At 38.6% G+C, this 23,519-nt stretch overlaps 2 protein-coding genes across 3 annotated transcripts; both read left to right on the top strand.

Annotated features, from left to right (window-relative positions):
* The first annotated feature begins 1,762 nt into the window (after window positions 1-1,762).
* Window positions 1,763-16,459, top strand: LOC121950018 (proline-rich protein 5-like). The gene is given in 12 exon segments (XM_042495918.1): window positions 1,763-1,924; window positions 1,926-1,973; window positions 4,398-4,528; window positions 8,368-8,493; window positions 8,580-8,660; window positions 9,744-9,792; window positions 10,611-10,668; window positions 10,772-10,863; window positions 10,997-11,137; window positions 11,911-12,046; window positions 12,859-13,137; window positions 13,218-16,459. Coding segments are annotated over 12 exon segments (1,461 nt in total). The 5' UTR covers window positions 1,763-1,894; the 3' UTR covers window positions 13,508-16,459.
* Window positions 16,460-17,860: 1,401 nt separating this feature from the next.
* Window positions 17,861-18,967, top strand: tmem60 (transmembrane protein 60). Of its 2 annotated transcripts, none has more exons than XM_042495924.1 (2): window positions 17,861-18,011; window positions 18,241-18,967. In XM_042495924.1, exon 2 carries the CDS (start codon window positions 18,287-18,289, stop codon window positions 18,689-18,691), a length of 405 nt encoding a protein of 134 aa, XP_042351858.1. In that variant the 5' UTR covers window positions 17,861-18,011; window positions 18,241-18,286; the 3' UTR covers window positions 18,692-18,967. The 2 variants fall into 2 exon arrangements, with proteins under 2 accessions (XP_042351858.1, XP_042351857.1); XM_042495923.1 differs by having other exon boundaries at window positions 18,211-18,967.
* The last annotated feature ends 4,552 nt before the right edge of the window (window positions 18,968-23,519 follow it).

Below are 23,519 nucleotides of genomic sequence, written 5' to 3'. Positions count from 1 at the left end.
GAGGGCTAAAGGATCCTTTTTTGAAGTACACATTTCAGTTTTTACAATAATTGAGTCGTGTAGTTTGATTGTATCAGAGTGCATAAAAAAAGCATCGAAAGAGAGGTTGTTCATCAAAATTTTTCATTTTATTTAAAGATATTCACAATGATGCTGTCACTCTCTATATTGCAGTCCAGACTCTTACTTGGGTGTGGCTGACTGTAAAGTTATGATACTGTCCTTTTCATTTCATTAATTTTATTTTATAATTGTAAACAAATGGCTGACTCTTGACTTAAATTGAAGTCTAAGCAGGCCTCCCTTGTCTTTTTGCATTTTCGCTGTAAATAAATAAGGACTGAATCTGTGGTAAAAGACTCTTCCTCTTGATGTCTTTTTGGATTACACAGTGTGTTAATATGCACCTCTTTGATCCAGTATTGCACAAACAGATTAACACTCACAACATGCACACTAATATCATGATTTGTTTTGCATAGCTGTTTTGCCATGCACCCTGCAAAGATACTCATATACTGCGGAGGCATTTGAAATGTGCTCAATGCCTCAGTGCTTCTTGCGTGATTTTTATACCAGTGATGTTTCTCACGAGACCCCTTATTTACATCACGACCCACAGAAATAGGGGATTATCTGCCAATACCCACGCCTGTTTTGACAGATGGCAAGACACCCACTGTGTTAAACTGCATAGATTGGGGTCAGTGTGGGATACTATGAGTTCACTACCTTCCCCTCTGTTTATACAGCCTTGTGCATACAGAAATACCATTGTAATCAATGTTAGATGGATGCATATGTAAATCAATAAATACATATGACCAGGAAATAAATATTGCAACTGGAAATAAAAAAGAGCTGGAGATAAATATGTCACTACAAAATAAATGTGCCCTGAAATAAATAGTATTTTAATAGCATGTTTTCAATTAAATATTTCTGCATAAAAAAACTCCATGTTGACAGGGTAAAGCAATTCTTATCAGATTGTCTTTATTGGGAATCAAATGACAGATAACTAGCATAAAGTGGGCATGTTTGGAAAGTGGAGACTCATGGGTACCCATATAACCTATTTCCATTCAGATATGTTGAGGTCAGGGGTCAAGGAACCCCTGTGAAATAACCATGCTGTTCTTCCATTGCCAAATTTAACTTAACTTTGGTGCATTTTTGGCCCCCTAGCATGAATGTTTTAAATCTCAGCCTAGCACAGCCTTTTAAAATTAGGAATATCGGGCAGCTATTAACGCAGTTTAAAAAAACTTGTTATGTACAGACACATTAACCTTGATAGTCATATGTGTGTGTAATATTTTAGAATTTATATTTTTTATTTTTTTCTCACCCATTTATTGACCCAATTATTTATGGATTTATTTAATGGTTATATTTATTTATTTCCTGCTTGGATTGTTTATTTATTTATTTAATATTGACTAAAATTGTGAGTTTTTCCAATGCCTGCACACCTGAGTGTTGTGCTATGGTTCATATAGGGCCTACATCACGGAGTGTCTTTATGGAGGATTATGTATTGGGAGTAAATGGTCTGCGTTTTAACACTGGATAAATAACGTGAACATTTTTATCCAGGGCTTGACACACTCGTGCTTTTCTCTTGAATCCCAGTGATTCCCCTGTTTTGCATGTGCTTTTTACCACAATGCGCGTCCACGTGGCGCTCGCGGCCGCGTCCACGCGCCCCAGGTTCATTTTGCATCTCGTCAAAACAAAGCGGGGGCGAGCCAGTGAGCGAGCGAGCGGCGGCGCATGCCTCATGAATGAGTCCCCCTCCACCGCACAGCAGGTCAGACCCCTCATCCGCCTGCACCCCGATGCCCGTGTGGGTGCGCAGACCGGCGGGGAACAGTAGAGGAGCCAGCCGCCGATGAGCCCGGACAGTAAACACTTTGGCACGAGTGCTACATGACCGTTTCATCCCACCAGGAAAAACACGACAGGATAAGGTACGGGGAGTGCGGGCAAACAGTGGGCGGGCAGAGTCGCATGACATACGACAACTTTGTGGCCGTTATCATACAGTTTTTACCCATGGGTGGACCTAATGATACATCTGTGCCAGCCCGCGTGTGTCCGTGAGACAGTCACGCTGTTTACTTTGCCTAATTCTCTCGTGCACACAGGTAGAAAAAATAGAAAACCCTCCACGTACGCACGACGGGCTGTACATTCCTCCCTGTAGGATAAACGTGGACTGTTGATTGCGTGTCTGCGCGATTGATTGGCTATCTTGTATCGAATAAACAAAACATTGGGATGATGGAGGTATAGCAGAAAAGCAATAGAGACTAGAACAAATTAAAAGTGTTATCGATCTGACTGTTAGTCGCTCCTGAAAGGCAAGGAGGAGGGGTGAACAAAAGCATAAATGCCCAGACTGGCGTGGCATGGCATGTCGGGTGCACAGTGTGTAGTCTGTTTTTGAGCCTCTGGCTGAGATGTGATCTCACTGTAATAAAACTGCAGACCGGTTCCTCTGAAAACACAACACGCACCCATTTTATCACTTGCATGCAGGGTGGCAGAGAAGGAGGCTCGTGTTGTGTCTTTTGTCTGTGGAGTGACAGCCCAGACTGTTGTTCTCCCCTCTGACCAGGCGATGGTGCTTTACTATGCCCAGTGTGTTTCTATGGGGAGACACCCAAATACACCATCATACTGTACTGTCATACTGTCTTTGTGGCTTGAACAGGGTTAATTCTCTCTTTCTCTCTCTCTCTCTCACACACACCCCTGCACTGTACATGCACACACATGCATTTCCCTGTTTTCCTCTGATGTAATGTGTGTGTGTGATTGGGGCGTAGCTTGAGCTCTGATTGCAAAACAATCTCCCATGGTGTTGAAATAACAGAAAAAAAAAGAAACGGAAAGTAAACGGCTGATTTTACAAGGGAGATCACAAATGTGTGGCGTGATTTTCTCCCGTGACCCTGTCACCGTGAGTTTTACTTTAATTTGTTTTGTCTGTGTATTTTAGTTCTTCAGTATTCAGTATCTAATTCACTGTCTCATGGTAGCAGCAGGAGTATCAACTGTGTCAGGGCCCCAGACATTAGTCATTGATGCCTCACGCAGCTGTCTGATCCACTTGTGATCACTGCTGTACAATTTTTGTGCCTTTGATAATACGTTTACCTTCAGTCAAACCCTAAAGGAGCAGTGTTAAGGATTTGGTGGCATCTACTAGTGAGGATTGTAACCAGCTGAAACTTCTCCTAGTGCCTAGCCTGAGATTTTTACAGGGAGCCAAATTATGAGTAGAGATATCTCCCTCGCCACAACAAAGAACCAGGTGATTTAAATCGATGAAAACATAGAATAAAGCAGTTTCATGTTAAAAATCTGGGGTTTTCCTACACTGTTCAGGTCATTGCGTACTGGTCGCTTGCCCAGCACCTGCTAATGTGTGTCGACCTTTTTTTTCTGTGACAACTTAAGATCCAAATGTTCGGGAGGTTTTTACCAGGAGAAGAATTATCTGCTGAGGTCTCTTCCTCTCCAAACTAAACTGCCCATTGATTTAAACTGATAAAAACACTGAATGAAGCCGTTTCATGTTAAAAATCAGTGTTTTTCCAATGCTGTTCAGCTTGTCACAGAGGGGCTGTTAACTAGGGCTGTACATGACTCAGAAGTATGCCTGTCAAATCCGATTTGGCTGTTCAACATGAATATTTGATGATTCGTTTTGTTTTCTGTACAAAGTTTTAAAGTTTAAACTGACTCTGTGTGGTTTTCACTGTTACTGTGGCAGTAACATCAGATAGTAAACAACCTAACAGCGCTAATGATGGCTTGCAAATGTGCAACATTTTTTCTTTTGCCGACACTAGATATCAAACAAAAACAAGAGACTGAATCATATAATAATCTACTTTCAAGCAGCTCCAAAGAGTAGCGTGAAAGTCAAGAGCACTTATGCTGAAGCAAAATATGGGAACCAAAATGTCCCCGGAAGTACACTACACAGCATGCTGGCTATCCCTAAATAAATAAAACAAAACAAAAAATACGACTGCTCAACTTGAAGCTATCTCATCTACTGAGGGATCTCTGACTTATAATTCGAATCGCACTTTCAAGCCTTACGGTTAACTACAGCGGCTGTGCGAAAACATAAATATCCAGAGCCAGAGTTTGGTTTGTCCACTCTGGGCAGCTGTAGAACAAAATGGCGGACTCTGTGGAAGAGGACCTGCTCCCTATGTAAATTTAAATGGTTAATTTTAAGGTCACAAAAACATGACAATTTTTTGCAAAAAATACTTACTATATTACATTGAATTTCTTCTAATATATATACCCCTAAATCCCACACACTGTCTCGTTAATAACCATTTCTCCATCATCTTCCCTTTCACGTTCAGATGCTCGATGGACTCAGGCGGAGGCACGCCTCCCGGCCCTCCTCCAGACCCCTGTCACTCAACTTCAGCACCTTCTCTGCTCCTCCCCCGAGCCCAGACATGGACAGCAGCAGTGAGCATCCAATCAGGAGGTGAGGCTCAGTTCCTGGGATTAAAATTTCACAACGCCCAACATCCTGGAAAATGCATGAAATATTAATAAGCATTCATGAAAATCCCAACATCTCTCCTCCCAGAAGATTTCATTAAGCGGCTGAGCTTTGCCTGCAACACATGTTGCCCTAATGATAATGATCTCCTGGTGGGTTGTTTGATTGACTTGTTTCCTTATGTGTGTACATCTCATCAGTTGTACACTTGCTTTCCATGTTTTCCGTTTCCGTGTGTACGTGGGCGTGGAAGGGGGGGTCTGTTGTTTAGTGCCGTGCCGTCATCAGAGAGTTTCTGGACTGCGTGGGATACAGCTTATCATTTCTTCTTCTCCAGAGTGCTAGATTTGACCATTCGCTCCTGAAAATATGCAAACAGTGTCCGGAAGTGACAAAGCCAGTATGTCGACGATGTTGGCTTATTGCAGATGTATTGTGTCATACATATGTATGATAAGTAATAAGAAAGGTCTGTACAGAAAATACATGTTTACATAGTTCCTCCACCAGAGAGCACTTGCAAGTTTATTTTTTAGATGGCCTGCTCGGTACCTTTTGTGTTCAACAAAATTTAAACCGATTCTTAAACTTTAAATATTAATTAAAGGGATCCATATTGAATTTCTTCATGTTATTTGTAAATTACTATCGGCTGATACTTTGTTATCAGTGAGAGTTGAACATTTTGGGAAATACTTAATTTTGCTGTTTTGCAGAGATCTGGGACCCTGACTCACGATGGTCGACCGTTGGTCAGTCTTTAGCTGTCAGTGAGCGTCTGTCACCCTAGTTTTTGCGTTGTGTCCCACACTTTGGCACTAGTCGGCCCATGTCGGCTTTTCTCAGCTGATTCGGCATGTTAAATCGGCACTGGAGAATGAAATCCATCTGATTGGCAGTTCAACTCAGCTTATGAAAAGAGAAATGGAAATGAGAAAAACAAATAGACTGATAAAGTCAAAAGGAAGCGAGATCGAAAACAAACTTGTTACATTGGGTGATATTATGTTTTTAGCTCTTTAGCAGAATCGGTTTGTAATTGTGATATTGTTGGCTAACGTACACTACATATCCTTTGTTCTTTTAACATTGGGGTGTTTTGAAAGTGCGCTAACTGGCTTACTTTCTTGAGTCCTTCCTGTTGGTCTTCCAGTTTCCCTTTTTGAATGATGAATACAGACAAGCACGGCCTGCTGGTATGGAGAGTTATTTCCTCTCACGCAGGCGCAGAGCATACGTGCTAGTTGGCAATTGGCTGTAGCTTGTGATGTGTTTGAGTGCAACTTTTTGACCAAGACAAGATTTTGGTTTGGTGTGTCTGGGCATTTAGATGAGCAGGTTGATGCCCCTCTCAGGTCTGTGTGTTAAATATGAAGCTACAGCCAGCGGTTGATTAGCTTAGCTTAGCATAAAGACTGCAAACAGATGGAAACAGTTAGCATGGCTCTGTGTACAGATAACAAAGTCAGCCTTCCAGCAACTTTGAAGTTCACTTATTAACACGTTATATACGGTTTGTTGAATCCATGCAAAAACAAAAGTGTAATAGCCATAAACAGCGTTATGTGCTGGACTATTTCTTTTTCAGTTGCAATGACTCTTTGGAGCCTCCGCTAGTTGACTGGGATTTTCACGGTGACATGACCTCCAGAATTGACACAAAATAGTCCAACTGTTTCCCTTGTCAGCTAATCAACTGCTGGCTGCAGCTTCATACTTAGTGTACAGATATGAGAGTGGTATCAACCTTCTCATGTAACCATCGGCAAAGAAAGAGAATTAGTGTTTCCCAAAATGTCAAAAATATTCCTTTAACCCCTTTACAATTAGGGGCCTGTCAGCGTTGGGTCATACGATGCAAACTTTGCAGTTAAACATTGTTAAAACTCATATAATCAAAAAAAAAAACGTCTAATGCAGTGGTTCCCAACTGGTTCAGCCTCGGGGTCCAGATTTCTCCTTAGTTATTAGTACAAGGTCCACACTTAGATAAATTACCACATGCTCAATGTGATTTCACAAAATGTAAACAACATGTTGGCGTAAAACACAAAAGAAATAAAACATATGGCAAGAATAGACAGAAATGGTGCTTCAAAATAAAAGCTCTGTGCTGGAAAATTAAAAGAAAGTGCATTTTTTTTTTTTTTTTTTTACAATCCTGGCATGTTCAAAATTACTTGCAGTCCATTCAGAATAGACCTGTGACCCACTTTTGGGCCATGACCCACCAGTTGGGAACCACTGGTCTAATAGAGATACCAAATTTCTAAAGATACCAAACATGTGTGGTTGGATTTTGGGAAAATGTGTCTAAATAGGTGCACAAGCCATCTTTTTGATGGATTGGTGCAGTCCTGAAAAGTTCTGGGTGTGAATATATAAACATTATAGTGGACAGTTCAAACAAACTAATACAAACTATGCGTGATACTGTCAGACAGGGTGGAAAAAGATGATTTTTCAAACCTTAAGCTATAGAGAGATATAAAAGAGCAACTAAAGTGAACTAAAGTTACAATAAAGTATCTACTGCCATAAAATGAAGTTACATAAACTAGTGCTATAATAAAATTTTCTAAAATACTGTTATAATGTTGAACAAAGCAGGGTCTAAACTTAAAGTGCTGTTATAGTAGAGTTAAAGTATTGTTATAATTAAATAAATCTAATCTGTTTTGAGAAGGTTAATTGGTGTCGGTGTCTTTTGCTGAATCCCACGTTCAGTATCGCTTTCTAGCTCCTCAGTGCTTGTTTGTTTTGGTGCCGTGCATTGTGTAGGTGCCCGCTCAGCCTCGCGGCCAGACACAAAGCATTACCTTCATTGTCTGACCATATATTTTGTAGTACCGCACAGCCCTATTTAATCATATATTTCCCTTTTTTATTTATTTATTTTTGCTGTTTAATTTGTTTAAGTCTGTAACCAGCAGGAAGGATTTAGAATAAGGGTTGGTCGGATATTCAGGAGATTAGGGAACGAGTTAACAGAATTAGTTCTTTTCATGTTCTTGTTTTACGTCAATCAGAGATTAGTTTATTCTGCCATCTCAGACATGCCTTCGCTCAGTGTCCACAATACTGGTGCAAAATCAATAAAAAAGATTTGAGAAAGAAAGAAATACCACCATCATTATCACCCTCAGAGATCTATAATCGGTCAGGCTCTAGTCTCACACATTGTGTTGAGTTTTGACTTTTGTTGTCCTGCACCAGCTGTGCTGAAAATGGCAGAGCAGGAAAACCTTCTTCATTGTCCCGCATTGTGTCACTGCTTCCTATCCCTGTTGTTGTTGTTAATAAGCCGGACGACTTCCTCCTCCGCCTCCTCGCTGTACAGTGACAAGCACAACAAAGTCCCAACTGCTTCAGTCTGCTTAAACCGCAGTTCCTCTGGCATCTGTGCTCTGCATAAATATTTGTTTGCATCAATGGTTGTATTGTACTGAAAGAGCAGCAGAGAGGGAGGAAGAGTTTGCCTCCCCCATCAGTGCATGTGCTATTGTTTCCTCCTCTTCTGGGACCTCGGGCAGAGCGCTGGCCCACCTCTCGGCTTGGCTCCACCCATGCTGCTCTTAACGTGCTGCCTCTCTCTCACCACGCATCATTCTGTCCTACTTCTCTCCTCCTCTGTCACCGGCCGCTCTTTCTATTGTCATTGTGCTTCTTCCCTCTCTCAGACTCACGCCGCTTATGTTCTCCCCTCCAGCTATCTCCTTGTGTTTCTTCTCTGTATGTCAGCTCGAAGCTCGACCTTCTTTCTTTCCTGGCCACTACTTAGTGCTTGTTTCTCTCCGTTTCTTCTGTATCTCCCTCATGAGGACTCTGCACCGGCTGAAGTTGATGAGCTCCCCCAGCCTCAGCGAGCTGGGAAAGAGTGAGAAAAGTTCGCCAGAGGACAGGGGGGAGAAGCAGAAAAGGGCAGGAGCCAATGCCACCTGGAACAGGTACGCCAAATGCAATTACCAAAAACAATTTAGTGTCTGAATTGCATTTTGAGCAATTATGTGGACAACTTTGTCTTGTGTTGCAGCATCCACAACGCTGTCATCGCTGTCTTCCAAAAGAAAGGTCTGGCAGATAACGAACTCTACACCCTCAACGAAGGTGTTCGGTAAGTTTAGACAGAAACAGCCACGCACACTCACACGGTGCAGAGAGGACCTCTATTCTCGACCGCTGATGTCATTTTGTGCTATGATAAGTATAATTACTGTCTGTCCTACGTTTGCTGACTGGATGTTTTCCTGTGAATGAGTTTGTTTGTGAGTGTAAGTGTACTGTATGTGGCCCGGGAAGTCATGTGGTTACCCCAGATATCTCATTATCTTTCTAAACCAGACCCTCTATCACATCAGCCTCCATTACAGTCCAGTTAACATATTTACATGTACAGAAAAGCCATGAGGAGGTTGACACACATTTCTTAAACAACACAGGGAAAAAGGGCGCCTCTTCGTTGATTGCCTAACATCCAGTGGTTGTATTTCATATAATAAAGTAAATTACAATAACTTCTGGGTAGAAAGCCACCCTGTCCAGTACAGAAAATGAAATGGCACTGCCTCAGTTTAAGTGTACGCTATATTTAGAATATTTTCGCCACTTTACCTTTAGGTCAGACAGCGATTTCTGATGGGAACTGAAGCTGTTATGGCAAAGTCATCAGACTCCATTGATAAAATTATTTTACTTCACACAACATGGGAGTTGCGGGTCTACCATTGTTTTAGTGTGTATTAATGTGAAAGGTAAAATAGTAAAAAAAATAGTAAAAAAAAGTATGTTGTGGCTCCATCCACAGTACACTGCTCAGCTTCTTTGCCTGTAGATTTGATTATCAAACACATTAGCAAAGTAACACAGCACGTAACATCAGCTCAGCAGAAACATCAGATAGTCCTGTAGGACTATCGTGTGTAATTATAGCTTTAGACACATTTACGCCCGAAAATGACACCGGAAATAAACCATTTTCGGCAGTTAAAATGAAATGCCAGTTAGAAGTGATTGTTAGTTTGATGTCTCAGTAATTTGATCGACTGAGCGGTCACATGTAATGCAGCAGTTAACTGCAGGTTGTAAACACCTGATTCAAACAGACATGAAAAAATAATGGCTGTCGTCTGATTATTGTTGATTGATTGATTGATTATTGTTTGAGTCATAAAATGAAAAGCCACACATTTTTCCTCAGGCATCTGTTGAAGACTGAGCTGGGGTTTTTCTTCACAGAATACCTTCAGGTAATACACTTTCGATATTGGAGTGTAACTAAGTACATATACTCAAGTACTATACTTAAATACAGATTAGAGGTTCTTGTGTTTGTCACTTCACTACATTTTATAGGGAAATATTTTACTTTTTACTTTATAACATTTATCTGAACACTTTTTGAATTAAAACATAACAAGAGTTTAAATTCTATTTTGTAAATAAATAAAATTACCAAACAGTTTATACAAGTACAGCTGCAATATTTAGTTAATAAGCCAACTACCTGTTTTGATTTACATTTTTTAAAAAATAGAAATTTAATAATTTTGAGGTTTTTGGGGGTGTTTTTTCCCCTATCTTTTTAAAATAATTTTCCATTTCTTTTCTTATTTGAAAATATAAAGTTTTTTTCCCTATTTTTTTGTTTGTTTTTGAGTGTGTTCTTTTTAAATACTTTTGTGGGAGAGGGTAGTTTTTTAAGGATTTAGAGGGGTTTTTCTAGTGTTTTTTTTTTAAATTATTTTAAATGTTTTTTTATGTTTCTTTTGGGGTCAAATTATATTTTGAAATAATAAAGGTTTTGGCATGTTTTGTTTGTTTTTTAGAGATTTTTCTGCACAGTTTTTACTTCTAATACACTAAGTACAAGGTTTCGTTTTCGAAGGATGCTATTGCTGCTTTTACTTACGTAAACGATCTGAATACTTTGTCTACTGCTGTACGCTTTTAATACAGAATGAGTTAGGATTTGGATAAAATATGCCTGTAAAACAACATTCGGATAAATGAAGGCATTGATGTCCCATATTTATATTTAAACGCATCTTTTCACTGTATTTCACAGAACCAGTTGCTGACAAAAGGCATGGTCATCCTTCGGGACAAAATACGGTTCTATGAAGGTATGACGGGCTGCACAGATGGTCTGAATACATTGTGTAGTGGTCTGTGCCTGTGAATTAAAAGCTCAAATCAACTGTTTTTGCACCTGTGTGATCGATGCAGGTCAGAAGTTGCTGGACTCTCTGGCAGAGACCTGGGACTTCTTCTTCTGTGATGTCCTCTCGATGCTGCAGGCCATCTTCCATCCAGTTCAGGTATGCAAACATCTTCAGAGAAGTCAGCTGGCTTTTGTCGTTGCTTCTTAATGGACCGACAGCCTCAACGAATATACCACTGGTATTCATTGTTGCTCAGTTCTGCTTTTTTCTGTGTCTGTGATGTGTGCAGGGTAAGGAGCCCTCTGTCCGACAGCTAGCTCTGCTTCACTTCAGGAACACCATAGTCCTGAGTGTGAAGTTAGAGGACGCCCTGTCTCGCCCTCGGGCCCGTGTGCCCCCCTCTGTTACACAGATGCTGCTTATTCTACAGGTACGCCTGCATGCCAGACTTAACAGCCTGTTTCTACACTCACTGTTCTTTCTTTAAAAAATGGCAAAATGGCAACAAATGGTGTTTTTGAGCTTTGCACATGGTCGTTGTGACCAAGCACAGAAGAGTGAACCACCATCACAGATAATTTACACCTACATCTTTAGTCCTGCAGTGTAATATCTAGAGATTAATATATACACATCAGACATAATAACATAAAAGTATGTATTTGTTTGATATAATCTCAAAGGAGTCCATAATTAAACAGTAAAGTGAGTAAAGTGAACACTTATGTTTATACATAACGGCTGTTTTCATTATGATATTTATCTTTTGCGCGTTTTTTTATTATTCACATTCAGTCAATCCCATAATAACCCCGGCTGTGTATATTGTTTGTGATATTGCTAGAATACATGCTGAAGAAGTGCGTCTTGCCCAAAACGGCCACGTGGGAATATGAAAAGTGAAATTGGAGTGCTGTTTTAGCATTTACTTTTTAGCATTTTATCAACAACATTTAAAAAAAAATCCCTGTGCACGGGTTTCCGAATCTGATTCAGTGCCCACAGTGACATTTTAAGTGTTTATTCCCATTTATATTTTTGTTTCATTGCATTTTTCTTTTATTGTTTCGTTGTGTGTGTCTATTATTAAATTTACCCCATACATTAACACTGATATGTGACAGAGAAACGCACCACATGCCACATTTGAGAAGCTGCAAAAAGAAAATGTTCATTATGCTGTTACACTCTGTCTGTGTTTAGGGGGTCCATGAGTCACGTGGTGTGAATGAGGAGTACTTGAGGCTCGAGTCCTTGATTCAGAAGGTGGTCTCACCTTACCTGGGCACGCACGGGCTTTACTCTGGAGACGGTACTGAGGCCCATTGCTGTGTTCTAGGTGAGACAAAAGCAGAGTATTAATGTGTCTAACGTGTGACTTTTTTGTCATTTAAGTTTTTATTGAAGTTTTTTGGATTAATCAAACATCATATGAAGAAGGAAAAACAGATAATTAAATATAAACAAAACAACCCTCTTAAAAAAATACACAAAGAAAACAAAACAGCAGCACCAACATCTCATCACATCATTATAACATAACAAAGCATGTCATCATTAGTTACATACTAGATATAGCGTCCCTTGGAGTGATGTAAATTAAAGAAAGTAAAATAAAATAAATATACAAGTCTTCCTACCCTAACATGTTATAACCACCTATATCCACCATTTATATATTTTAAAAAATGTCCCCAAATCTGATAAAATGTCCCTTTGTAAGCATTATCCGTCATCAACTTCACCCGGTCAGTAATTTCTGGTCGAGTCTGACTCTTCCAGTGATGAAGCCTGTAAGTGCTAAACCAAGTTCTGGTTTAGATAATCCTGGTGGCAAGTCTGACCTATCCTCTAAAAGACAAAGTCAGGGTGATTCTGGAAAGGATTTTTCAAGCAAATGCACCAAATTTTCCAGCAACCTTTTTCCAGAAAGGACATCTCCACAATGAATGTAAGAAGGTGCCTGCCTCGACCTTACATTTCCAGCACTGTTTTTTAAATGATTAAAAAACTGGTGTATAGTCGTGCCTATGAATGATCTTATAATGCGTGAATTTGCATCCTGAAAAAAACACCCTGTATTTATTACTATGTCTCTCCATGCATGTATCTTGATGTTGCAACTTAGATCTTTTTCTTCTCGTTTTTCAGAGAAGCGTTTACCGTGGGGCTGGTCCAAGTCTACAGACCAACCGTCTAAAAACCCTGTGGTACGATCGAAAAGCTACAATATCCCTCTGCTGCTGACCCCGGTGGCTGAGTATGACCCAGATGCCAGCTCTGTTGGCAGCGGAGGAATTCGGCGGCACTCGGCTTGTGAGATTATAACATGCCTGGAGGAGCAAGGACTGGCCTACGCTGACTTGGCCTCAGGACCTGAACTGTCTGGCTCCTCCTCCAACAGGCTGTGTGTGGGCTCTCACTTCAATGGTATGACACAGATTAAGATGTTTGAATATTTAAATCATAATGTAATAATCCCTAATAATCCAGCACCCTCTCGTTCACAGGTATGGTACAAGCGGGAGCAAGCGCCATGGCCCTGCCTCTGTCGTCTCCCTCTATCCTTCCGCTCATTTCCTCAGGAGCTCTGCACGGCACTGAGGCCACAACAACAGTGACTGATCTCAGTAAGGGCGCATCCTCCACGCCGCCCAGTGAATCATCCAGCCCTGAAACCATAATTGGACAAGTGCTAGAGTCTGCAGACTCGGACTCAGATGGGATATTTATTGATTTCCCACCTCATTCCTCAGAGGCGATGGGCTACAGCCGCGAGAGCAGGCAGAGCACTGTGTAGCTGTGGTTGCCTGAAACGCCCTGCCCTCATCATTCCAGTGTGTGTACGGTAATAATCTGTGAGACAGATTTAAGATATTTTACAACTACATTTCATTACATTGGTACCATCTTCCTTTCTTACCAGTCCATTCCAAGTGCTTTCACTGGTGATTGAAAACCTCGCAACTCTTACTTATCAACTTTTCAGAAACTACGAGAAAAAAAACCACACAAATCCAAGTGAAATGATTTAAAAGGACTGGAATGTTTTACAAGGTTTTCAACTTAAGGACGCCATAGTTGTGATTTACATCCTGAGATTTCAACTGTTTTCATAAACCCAAATAAATCAGATTATGTTCTTAAAGCTCTAGTGTGTAGGATTTTGGGCCATCTATTGGCAGAAATTGAACATAATATTCAAAACTATGTTTTCATTAGTTTATTATAACTAGAAAATAATAATAGTTGTGTTTTCGCTACCTTAGAGAGAGAGCTTTTGAAATCTTCATACGGTGCAAGTCCTGCTCCTACCGCCATGTTGTTCTACAGTAGCCCTGAATGGACAAACTAAACACCGGCTCTGGATCACAGTCGATGCTCGAGATCAGTGGTTCCCAATTTATCCAGATTTCTCCTTAGTGATTAGTTCAAGGTCCACACATCAGATAAATTACCTCATTGCCTATTCAATTTGATTTCACAAAATGTAAACAACACATTGGCTTAGAGCACAAATAAACAGCACATATCACAAGAATAATGCAGTAGAAGGTAACCATAAATGGCACTTCAAAATAAAAGCTCTATGCCAGAAATGTACCGTACTTCAAAATAAAGTGTGTTTTTTACACACTTGACACGCTCACAGGACACTGGCGGTCCATTCAGAGTGGACTCTGCTAGCCACCAGTTGGGAAACACCGCTCTAGATGGGGCCGTTTGCGTTTTTGCGTTGGCCACCGTAGTTCTACGCGCTTGGAGGTCGTGCGTGATTAGTTGACTAGTCGATTAAATGTTGCTACCATCGCTAGTCGGCACCAGAAATACTTATGGATTAAACTTATAATGGAGAATATTATTTTATTGATGTATACATCTAAAGTACATATTGACATTGCACTGAAATGTCTTATCTTACTGGTTAAATGTTGCTTCATAAAAAATCAGGATCTCTTAGCTACGAATGTTAACAACGCAGAATAACAAAAAAAAGAAAAAATGGAAAAAAAAAACAAAAAAAAAAATAACCACACATTAGATTGCACCGTCCCATAAGTACCGATGTGGAAAGAGGGACAAAAATGTATTGTAAAACTACAGCGGTTTATCAGTATTTTGATTTAACTGAGTGAGTCATGTTTTGTAGAATAAAGTGCAGTGCTCATAATGCACAGTGCAAAGTGCCACACATTTCAGCAGCAATTACAATAAGATTTTGCAAATTAAAAAAATGTGATAAATGATTTCAAATGGCTCTCATAATACACACAATAATTTTAAAAATAATTCATAAATATATAGATTATGCTCAGTGTAATCTATAAATATAAATGAATGTTTTCTTATTTTAATGTCAGGGAAATTAGTCATCAGGAACCTCCCCACTCACCGCTAGATGCCAGTAAATCCTACACCTTTGAGGGATAAATCAATCATAAATAAAAGTGATATTCTATTTTTTTCTTAGTGACAACAAATCCCACGAAAAGACCAAAATCCATCATGAATTGATCCCTCAAATATTGTCTTTTTTTCAATCTATTTATTTATTTTTCTCCCAAAACTACTAGAAACACAGTTCAGTGAGCCAAACAGTTTCACTGACAGGTTTATTTATTATTATTTGGATGAAAACAAACACTGTAGTTCATTTTGACTCAATCCAACATTCACATCACTGGTACTTTAAATACAAATGTGTCTTAATCTGTGGCTGAAAGTAGTCCCCCAAAAAATGCACTAACTTTTGCTAAAGTAACTTTAGGAGAATAATTCAGCTTTCTTTAAATTGAAACTTTTTATTTTTGACCCATTTTTAAATATCTTTGTCTTTAGTGGAAATGAATGGGTGTGGGGCCGACTGTCACAGACACGCTAGGAAAGTTGATGTACTGAGAGATGGACATTATCTAACCACTAACACATTAGTGGTTTTGGCTTTTTCACGAGAATTGTTGACAATATCAAAACTTTACAATACACTCAATATCATTTAACCCATAGAGCAGCATGCAATCCCTTAAATGAATTTGAAAATACCAAATTTGGAGTTATGAGGTTTTTAAACAGCATCAGTTTCTTACCTCTGCTGAGGAGGTGGCTGTTACAGCCACCAGTTACATGGAAAAATGAAAAAACTTTGCTTATTTATCATTGATTTGTTTTGTATATGTGTACATTTTGAACCTCACAACAGTTTTATATTTTCTGTTTACACTCTGTCTTCTGCCTCTTGGCAGTAACACAGTAATGAGGTCTTCTGCTCTCTCTTTTGTACGGCATCTTACGAAAATGTGGACTGTTGAATTGTTTTATTGTCAGCTGCGGTCATAGAGGTCTAATGCAAACTTTTCTTAGAGCAAACATCAGTGTGACAGCTTTTCTGTATTCGCTCTGTACAGCAGGAGTTTGAGGACTGATGATGTTTATTGTTTACATTTGATAAAGACATAAACATTTTGACTGAATGTCGTCTCACACACTGTATTTTGCACCACCACTACCCTGTAAATAAAAATGCATTGTTGGTTTTTAGGACAGCTAGATCGTGTAAAGTGAGCTTTTACCTTTAAATGAATTTCAGATTTTAATAAGGGCTTTTCAACAGAATCTTTTTCAAACGATGTTTTACCTCAAGCGTTTTGTACTTTACTTTTTTGACAATCTATGATGTCTACGGAGTTGTACTTTGTATTAATTTGTTATACTAGCCCAGTAAAATTAAATAAATTTTAATAGTATTGAAAAACATGAGTTATTGCCTTCTATTTCAAACAATTGTTTTATTATTAATAGAATATTTGCCCTGATTAATGTCGTGTACAAGAAGCTATGCAGACTTTTGATGTAGTCGGTCATTAAGAATAGGCAATATACAGCTAGATTTAGTTTTACAATGAGGTCAAGCCACGATTTTAGAAATACTGAGGTAATGAGTGCATGTATATGGGTCTCAGTGTACCGTGGTGTTTAAATTGATGGAGAATGTCACCTTTATTAAATTTATCTTCAAAAGAGAGACTTTGCACACATACTTCCCCTCTGTATTCAGTTCTTCAAGGTTCATTGTAATAGAAAAATAAATGAATGAATAATAATAATTACATTATTACTACTACTACAACTGCCACTAATAATAATAATGATAATTTGTGGGGAAGAAATCTGTTTATTTATATTTATTTTATTTTATTTGCACAGACATAAAACAGCATAAAATCCAGACAGACAAAAAGATAAATGTGTAGTGAAAAACTAAATAAACAAATAAATAACTTCGCAAAAAACAATTAAACTAACATTATAGAGAAAAATACAACCAAAGATGAATGACCACAAAAAAGCAAACTAAGCAGAACAACAACCAGTCAGTGAACAATAATCAAATAAATCCAGAAAATTGACCTCCTGTGCATAGCCTACCTGCAGTTATCTATCAAAATAAAACTACATTGCTCAAGTGGAAGTCTCCAATACCAAATAAAATACCAATAAAATTCTGATGTGACAGGTAGGTGTCCAGTCGACAACCATTATATTATGTTTTTTAAGTAAAAGGTATATATTGTGCACATTTATTTTTTATCTATTTTGTATTTTGGAATATTTATCCTTCTTTGCCTTTTTTTCTCTCTGTTTCTGACTCTATAGCTTGCTGTAATGTGTGAATTTGTGTGGGAAAAATAATAATCTCACCTTTAATATTTTATGTTAGCCCACTTTTACCATTATACAAATATATACACATTTTTAATTCTTATTTTATTACATTTTTTGTCTTAGTCTGGGTACTGATATGATTTGTTGTATTTGTCTTGTCTTAGTCCTTTCTTGTTTTTTTTTTTTGTTTGTTTTGTTTTGTCTCTATTTTATTTACTACCATGTTTACTACTTACTCTTTTGTTTCATGTCTATATGAATGACTGAACGTGACTTATCTTTTCTATATTGTAGTGAGCTTGGGTATATGGTCTTTTTGAAAAAAACAGTAAACAGATTGTGTAAAATAAAATATAATAATGGTTTTGTTTTGAATCAGGGTACCGGAAGCCTTTTACTTATCTATCAAAATAAAATAACACCAACTAATAAAATCGTGCTTTTGCTTTGTAAGGACTGGCCGGAAACTCCACCGGCGGAGCTGGAAGAAGCTAAATGCTAACAGCTAACTACACTGCACTGCTCGCTGTTTTTCAGCTGCTTTGAGGTTAAAAACTAAGTCGTGTGTTTGTAAGTGCTGACATTTGCCTCGCTTGTGAAGACTCGGTCTCTCAAACAGGTTGAGTCTCCCGGTTAATTTGGTAAGACGTGTTTATTTTTGAACAATGTTGACATTTAGGATTCACTGGTTAGCCTCAGTTAGCCAACACACAGCAGCTTCGGCTCTGAAGTTACAGCAACAAAGAGACATCTGTGAAAACAGTGTTGACGTGTGCTCACACTTAACTCTTATTTTGAGTCGTTACATCCATCACAGAGTGATCCTGCTCTGTTTTTCAGATCCTCTGTGTTTTGTCACCTTGGCTGTAGTCCCTGTGGGTGTGGGTGATACTGGATCCGTGCCAGTCCTCCATAGATGAAGATGTCCCTGGCCCAGCGAGTGCTCCTCTCCTGGATCTTCGCCCTCATCTTCCTTATCATGCTGGTCCTCAAGCTGGACTCTAAAATCCACTGGAACTGGTTTCTCATCTTCCTCCCTGTCTGGACTTTTGACACCATCCTCATCCTCATGCTGATAGTGAAGATGGCAGGGCGCTGCAAGCCGGACTTTGACCCCAGGGACGGGGAGCAGAGCCTGAAGAGGAGGCTGTGGTACCTGACGGCCCTGCTGCTGAAGCTGGCCTTCTGTCTGACACTGTGCTCCCGCCTGGAGAGGCTCACCGAAATGTGGGTCAGTGTGGTGTGTGTTCCTCTGTGGGTGCTGCTGGGAGGGGCGCTGGTGGAGCTGGGACACAGTGTTTTCCACTACAGGAGGGACTGAACCAGAGGACTCAAAGGGGACAAAAAGTTTTTATGCTCAAGCATCTCTCGCTTGTTACGCACCAGCCTGATCCACTGGATTGGTACCAGGGCAGATCCAGACCTAATAAAGTGGGTCAGATGTGAGGCAAACATGACAGATCTACATATAAGATTATTTGTCAGTTTCATAAAATGCACTGTGTCCGCCATAAGTTTAACCCCTTGGACCCTGAGCAAATTGGTTTGATTTATTTCAGAAACACTGTAAGAAGGCAATGAGCAACAAAAGAAGGACTCAAAAATTTGCAAAAAAAAAAAAAGGAAAAAGTGCAAGAAAATTACCTGACAATCAGTAAAAACAAAGATTAAAAAATACATATATTAAAAACAACAAGAAAATAACCTAGAAAAAGTGCTTAAAATGCAGTAATTTTGTAACATAATTTTATATGTAATTATGATTATTGTAAATATACTTTGCCCTAGCTTTTTAAAATTTTTTCCATGTATATTTTAAAATCATTTTCTAATTCTACTAATTTCTTGCAATTCGTGGAACATTTCCTCGTCGCCTTTTTTTCCACGTTTTTGGAAGAATTCGCACCAGTGTGCTCAGGGTCCAAAGGTTTTAAATATGTGCGAAAGCCGTCTGAAAGCAGCACAAGAAAAGTGATGTCGCTGCAAGTTTCAAAGGTTTAAATCACAGCAGCGTGAAGACTCAGTGACGTGAGGCAGGGCTGTGCACGGTGTGATTCACAGGTTTATAGGGCAGAAAAGGGCACAATTATCGAATCCTGAGTTGTTATTGGAATTTTTCCGAATGACAAAGCTGTGAATCAGGCCTTACTGTTATTGTGTGTCATTCTGTGACACCATCAGATCTTTGTTTAAAATGAAGATTGTAGGTGCACAAATTTGGCATTTTTAGAATAAATTTTGGCGTTCACGTTAATGCCTCCCGGCTCATCTTTAGGCTGCAGGATTTAAAGATCTATTGTGTAAAAACACTGAGTTTTAACTTGAAATTGCTTTATTCAGCTTGTTTGCTGGTTTAAATCTGTTTGTTTTGGAGAGGAAGAAACCTGTGCAGAGAATTCGGCTCCTGGTAAAAATCTCCTAAACGGTGAATACTGCAGGAAGTCTAATCAGGAGAACACAGAGTACTGAGATTTCTGTTTTATTTTATTTTATTTAGACCTTTTCTGCCAGGTGAGACTGGGTTTAAAAAACTGAGCTAAACAAACAGAGACACTCAATCTGCTGCTGTGATCCAAAATCAGTTACTCGCTGGACTAAATTTTGGTCTTCAGTTTGCTTTTTAGGGAGAGATCACATAAATCACTTATAATTAATTATAATTAGGGCTGTCAGCATTAATGCGTTAATCACGACGGGCGATTCTGGCCACGTGCCTGTCTTTAAGAGGCTTATCTCAAGATATCTGAATAAAAATGAGCTCCCCTTTACAAACATGCCCACTTAAATGCTAGTCTCATGCAGTTCTGAACAAAAAACATGCAATTTTTTGCATGCAGTTTAATATGTCGTTTTCGCCTGTTGTATTTGAATATTTCTACTTATTGGGGTCCCTTAACAGTCTTGAAATTGCTACCACCTGAGCATACAGGTGCAGCTAATTAGACTGATGTCAGCAGGCAACTGCATCACCAAAGCTGGCAAAGCACTATTTTGGAGTGTGTAAATCGCCACAGACGTGTGCATGAAACTAAATCAAAGAAGTTAACAACAGCGTTTGCCAAATGAGTCGCAACTGACTGCAGATCAGCCATCATCAGTCAATAAATGCATCATTTGATTCCCAATCAAGACACTCTGGTAAGAAATACTTTTCTTGTCAACATGAACTTCAAAATTGTTTTATAATAAAAAATAATGAAAATGTAAACATGCCATTAAAAAAGAAAATTGATGAATTGCGATTAACTACTGAAATTCAGTGATTAACCCTTAGGGTCCGCTTTAATATAACACACGCATCGCTCTGCACACAAAATGCACTTTTCAAAATCAAGCTTTAAAAAATGTTATACATTAATATGACTTTGTATTTTAATTGAGTTATTTTTCTAACCAACATCAGTCCTAATCATAAATATCAAATATTCATTAATTTTCAGAATTTTAACCCTTTAGATGCCAGGTTTTTGTCATGATGCCACTCTGTTTCTAGATGAAAAAATAATTATTTTCAATACACTAAATGCAAAGTCAAATTTTGTTTTGATAAACACAGCCTTGGATATGTCAATGATTAGCAGCAGTATTGATTGTCACAGTGCACCTAATGGAGCTTGTATTTTCTCCATATGCCAAAAAAGGTAAAGTGATGTCATCAGGTGGAAAATAGTAAAAATGACAAATTCCAAGACAAAAACTCAGAATGACACCCAAAAATAATTCAATGCTTTGATGGCCATGGGATCAAAAATGCACTTTTTGCACTTAACAGTATGCATGCAACAATTTTGTGCACGCAGTGTAATTTAGACTTCTCATATGAGCTGAGCTGGAAATTCTAATATTAAACAAAAATACATAATCTTGCCAAAATGTATGCCATATGCATGAACACAGACAAAATTATCAAAAACAAAAAAAAAGAAAAGAATGAAAAGCGGGTAAAATGCACCAGTCTGATAGGGTTACTTGCACAATTTTTTTTTAAATTGTTTGACAGCCCTAATTATAATTCATCCAAAATTGCATCTCCTCCATTTGGAGAGTGAACTTGGCCATATTGTAATTTCTATATTAAGGTGATGAATTGTGCAGCGCTAATTTGTGTGTGAGTGAGCCATATTAGACCTGTTTGTGAAATTACTGTTGAAACATGTATCAGTATCTTATCGTGTTTGTAAAACATTAAGAAACCTCACAGCTTCTCCCAGATCTCTGCTGACACAGTCTGAATGTAAATCCATGACTTTTCACTTTACACATGCTGTGAGGAACCAAAGTTCTTGGCAATCGATCCAGTGTTTTTTTTTTGTGTGTGTTTCATCATCATCATCTGCAGAGCTAAGCTGGATTGAATGCTTCACCTGCAAAATGACCATTTGACAGGTCAAAAAGTCTCGTGCATGGCCGAGCAGCCGTGCCTGGGCACGCTCAGGGCGCGCTCCTCGCAGGCGGAAGTGTCTAATATCGTAACGTTTTTAGGGAGGACACACATGTGTTTGGGAAGTACGACTGGATCAATGAGACTTGGATTAAATTGCACGTGTTGCATGAGTTTGTAAACGCGTGTTTTGATGTCGTTTTTCTGCTGTTGAAGTTCGCCCTTTTTTGGATTCTGAAGTTAACGTGGAGGCATGCCAGAAAAACTGTTTACTTCCCGGTGAGTGATTGACACTTTTTTTCGGGTGAGACATTATTTAAAGACAAATGCTGAAGCCTTAACCATTTGAAACCTGAGTAAACTGACTTGATTTCCTTTAAAAAAAAAAAAAAATCAGTGAAGAAGGCAATAAACAGTTTAAAAGGCAATGGCTGAAAAAAATGGGAAAAAAAAAATACTAAAAAGATACAAGAAAACTACCTGAAAATAAGCACCAAAAAAGGAAAGAAAAAAACAAACATGACTTGAAAACATTTAATTAAATATATATTTTTGTATTTTCTTCTGTAGTGATGTAATTATATAGTTTTGTGGATATTTCATGTAATCTTTGTTATTGTACAATTTTCTAGTAATCCCACCATTTTTAATCTAGTTGTCAGGTTAATTTTTTCATCACCTTGTCTTAATTTATTGCAGTTTGCTCTGAATTTCTTATTAAATTACCCCTTTCCCCATTTTTTTGGAATAAATCAAATCCATTTGCTGGAGTTTAAAATGGTTAAATGCTTGTTAAGGCACTAAGGTTTCAATGATACACAATGCAGTGGAGACATTAACACCAAGACCGTGTTTTTGAACCATTTATTGAGAGGTTCTGATCAGAGTATAAATCACACTACCAAGTCTTATCTTAGGAAATAAAATGTATTTACAACAAAATTTTCACATACATCAGTTTCAAATAAAAACAGACAGTAAATGATATAAATAAGTTCTATGGAAAATAAAACTTGTCTTACAAAAAATATATGCAATTTCTGTATACATTTTCTCACATTGGTGCTAATAACATCTATACTGTACAGTTTTGGTACATACAGTATCATTTACAGCCCTGTGTGAGTCAAACAACGTCCAGTCTGAAAACAACTACTTGCTCTGATTTTTTTGGAGTGTTATAAACAACAAACCCCATAAAGCGACATGGCAAAGAGGATTTCAGCAGGAGCTTGGTGACTTGCTGCAATGTCCCAAACAGTGAACGTAGTTAATTCCTATAGCAGGGAGTAAGGATGGTTGTTTTCAGATTGGCTAGTCCAGTACCTAAAATAGGTGCTTTAAGAGCGAAGCTAAGTAGTGCACAGGCACCGACACATGGGTCACATAACATTTTTTATATAGAGCCTACATACATTCGCTAACAAACGTGAAGTGAGCTACTTAGCTTACATTCTTAGGCACTGATAAAATACTTGGAGAGTGCATCCTTTTTTCACTGCGTCACTGGAGTAATGTGTCTGCAAAGAAATGGAATGCACCCCGCTCGTCGATTTAAAAATTATAAAGACCAGTTGATGTCTGGGAAAAAAAGGATGCATTTTCAAATACTTTAACAAAGCCTCGGCGTAAGTTGTACAGTAAAAAAAAAAAAAAAAAGAAAAAAGAAGACATCGAGACATTCATATGAAGAAGTTTTCTGTGTTTGGGGCGTGTGCGTTTTTAGGGGCTGTTTTAACGAGTGCTGCTGTGGCCGAGTGTCCTGTAG

This window comes from Plectropomus leopardus, chromosome 11, assembly GCF_008729295.1.
Source record: "Plectropomus leopardus isolate mb chromosome 11, YSFRI_Pleo_2.0, whole genome shotgun sequence".
NCBI classification, from domain to species: domain Eukaryota; kingdom Metazoa; phylum Chordata; class Actinopteri; order Perciformes; family Serranidae; genus Plectropomus; species Plectropomus leopardus.
The sequence above is the reverse complement of the archived record's forward strand: the minus strand, read 5'-3'. Positions and strand labels throughout refer to the sequence as shown.

Bases quoted from the DNA above. Each gene is read 5' to 3' on its own strand.
- tmem60 (XM_042495924.1), top strand. From the start codon at position 18,287: ATGAAGATGTCCCTGGCCCAGCGAGTGCTCCTCTCCTGGATCTTCGCC.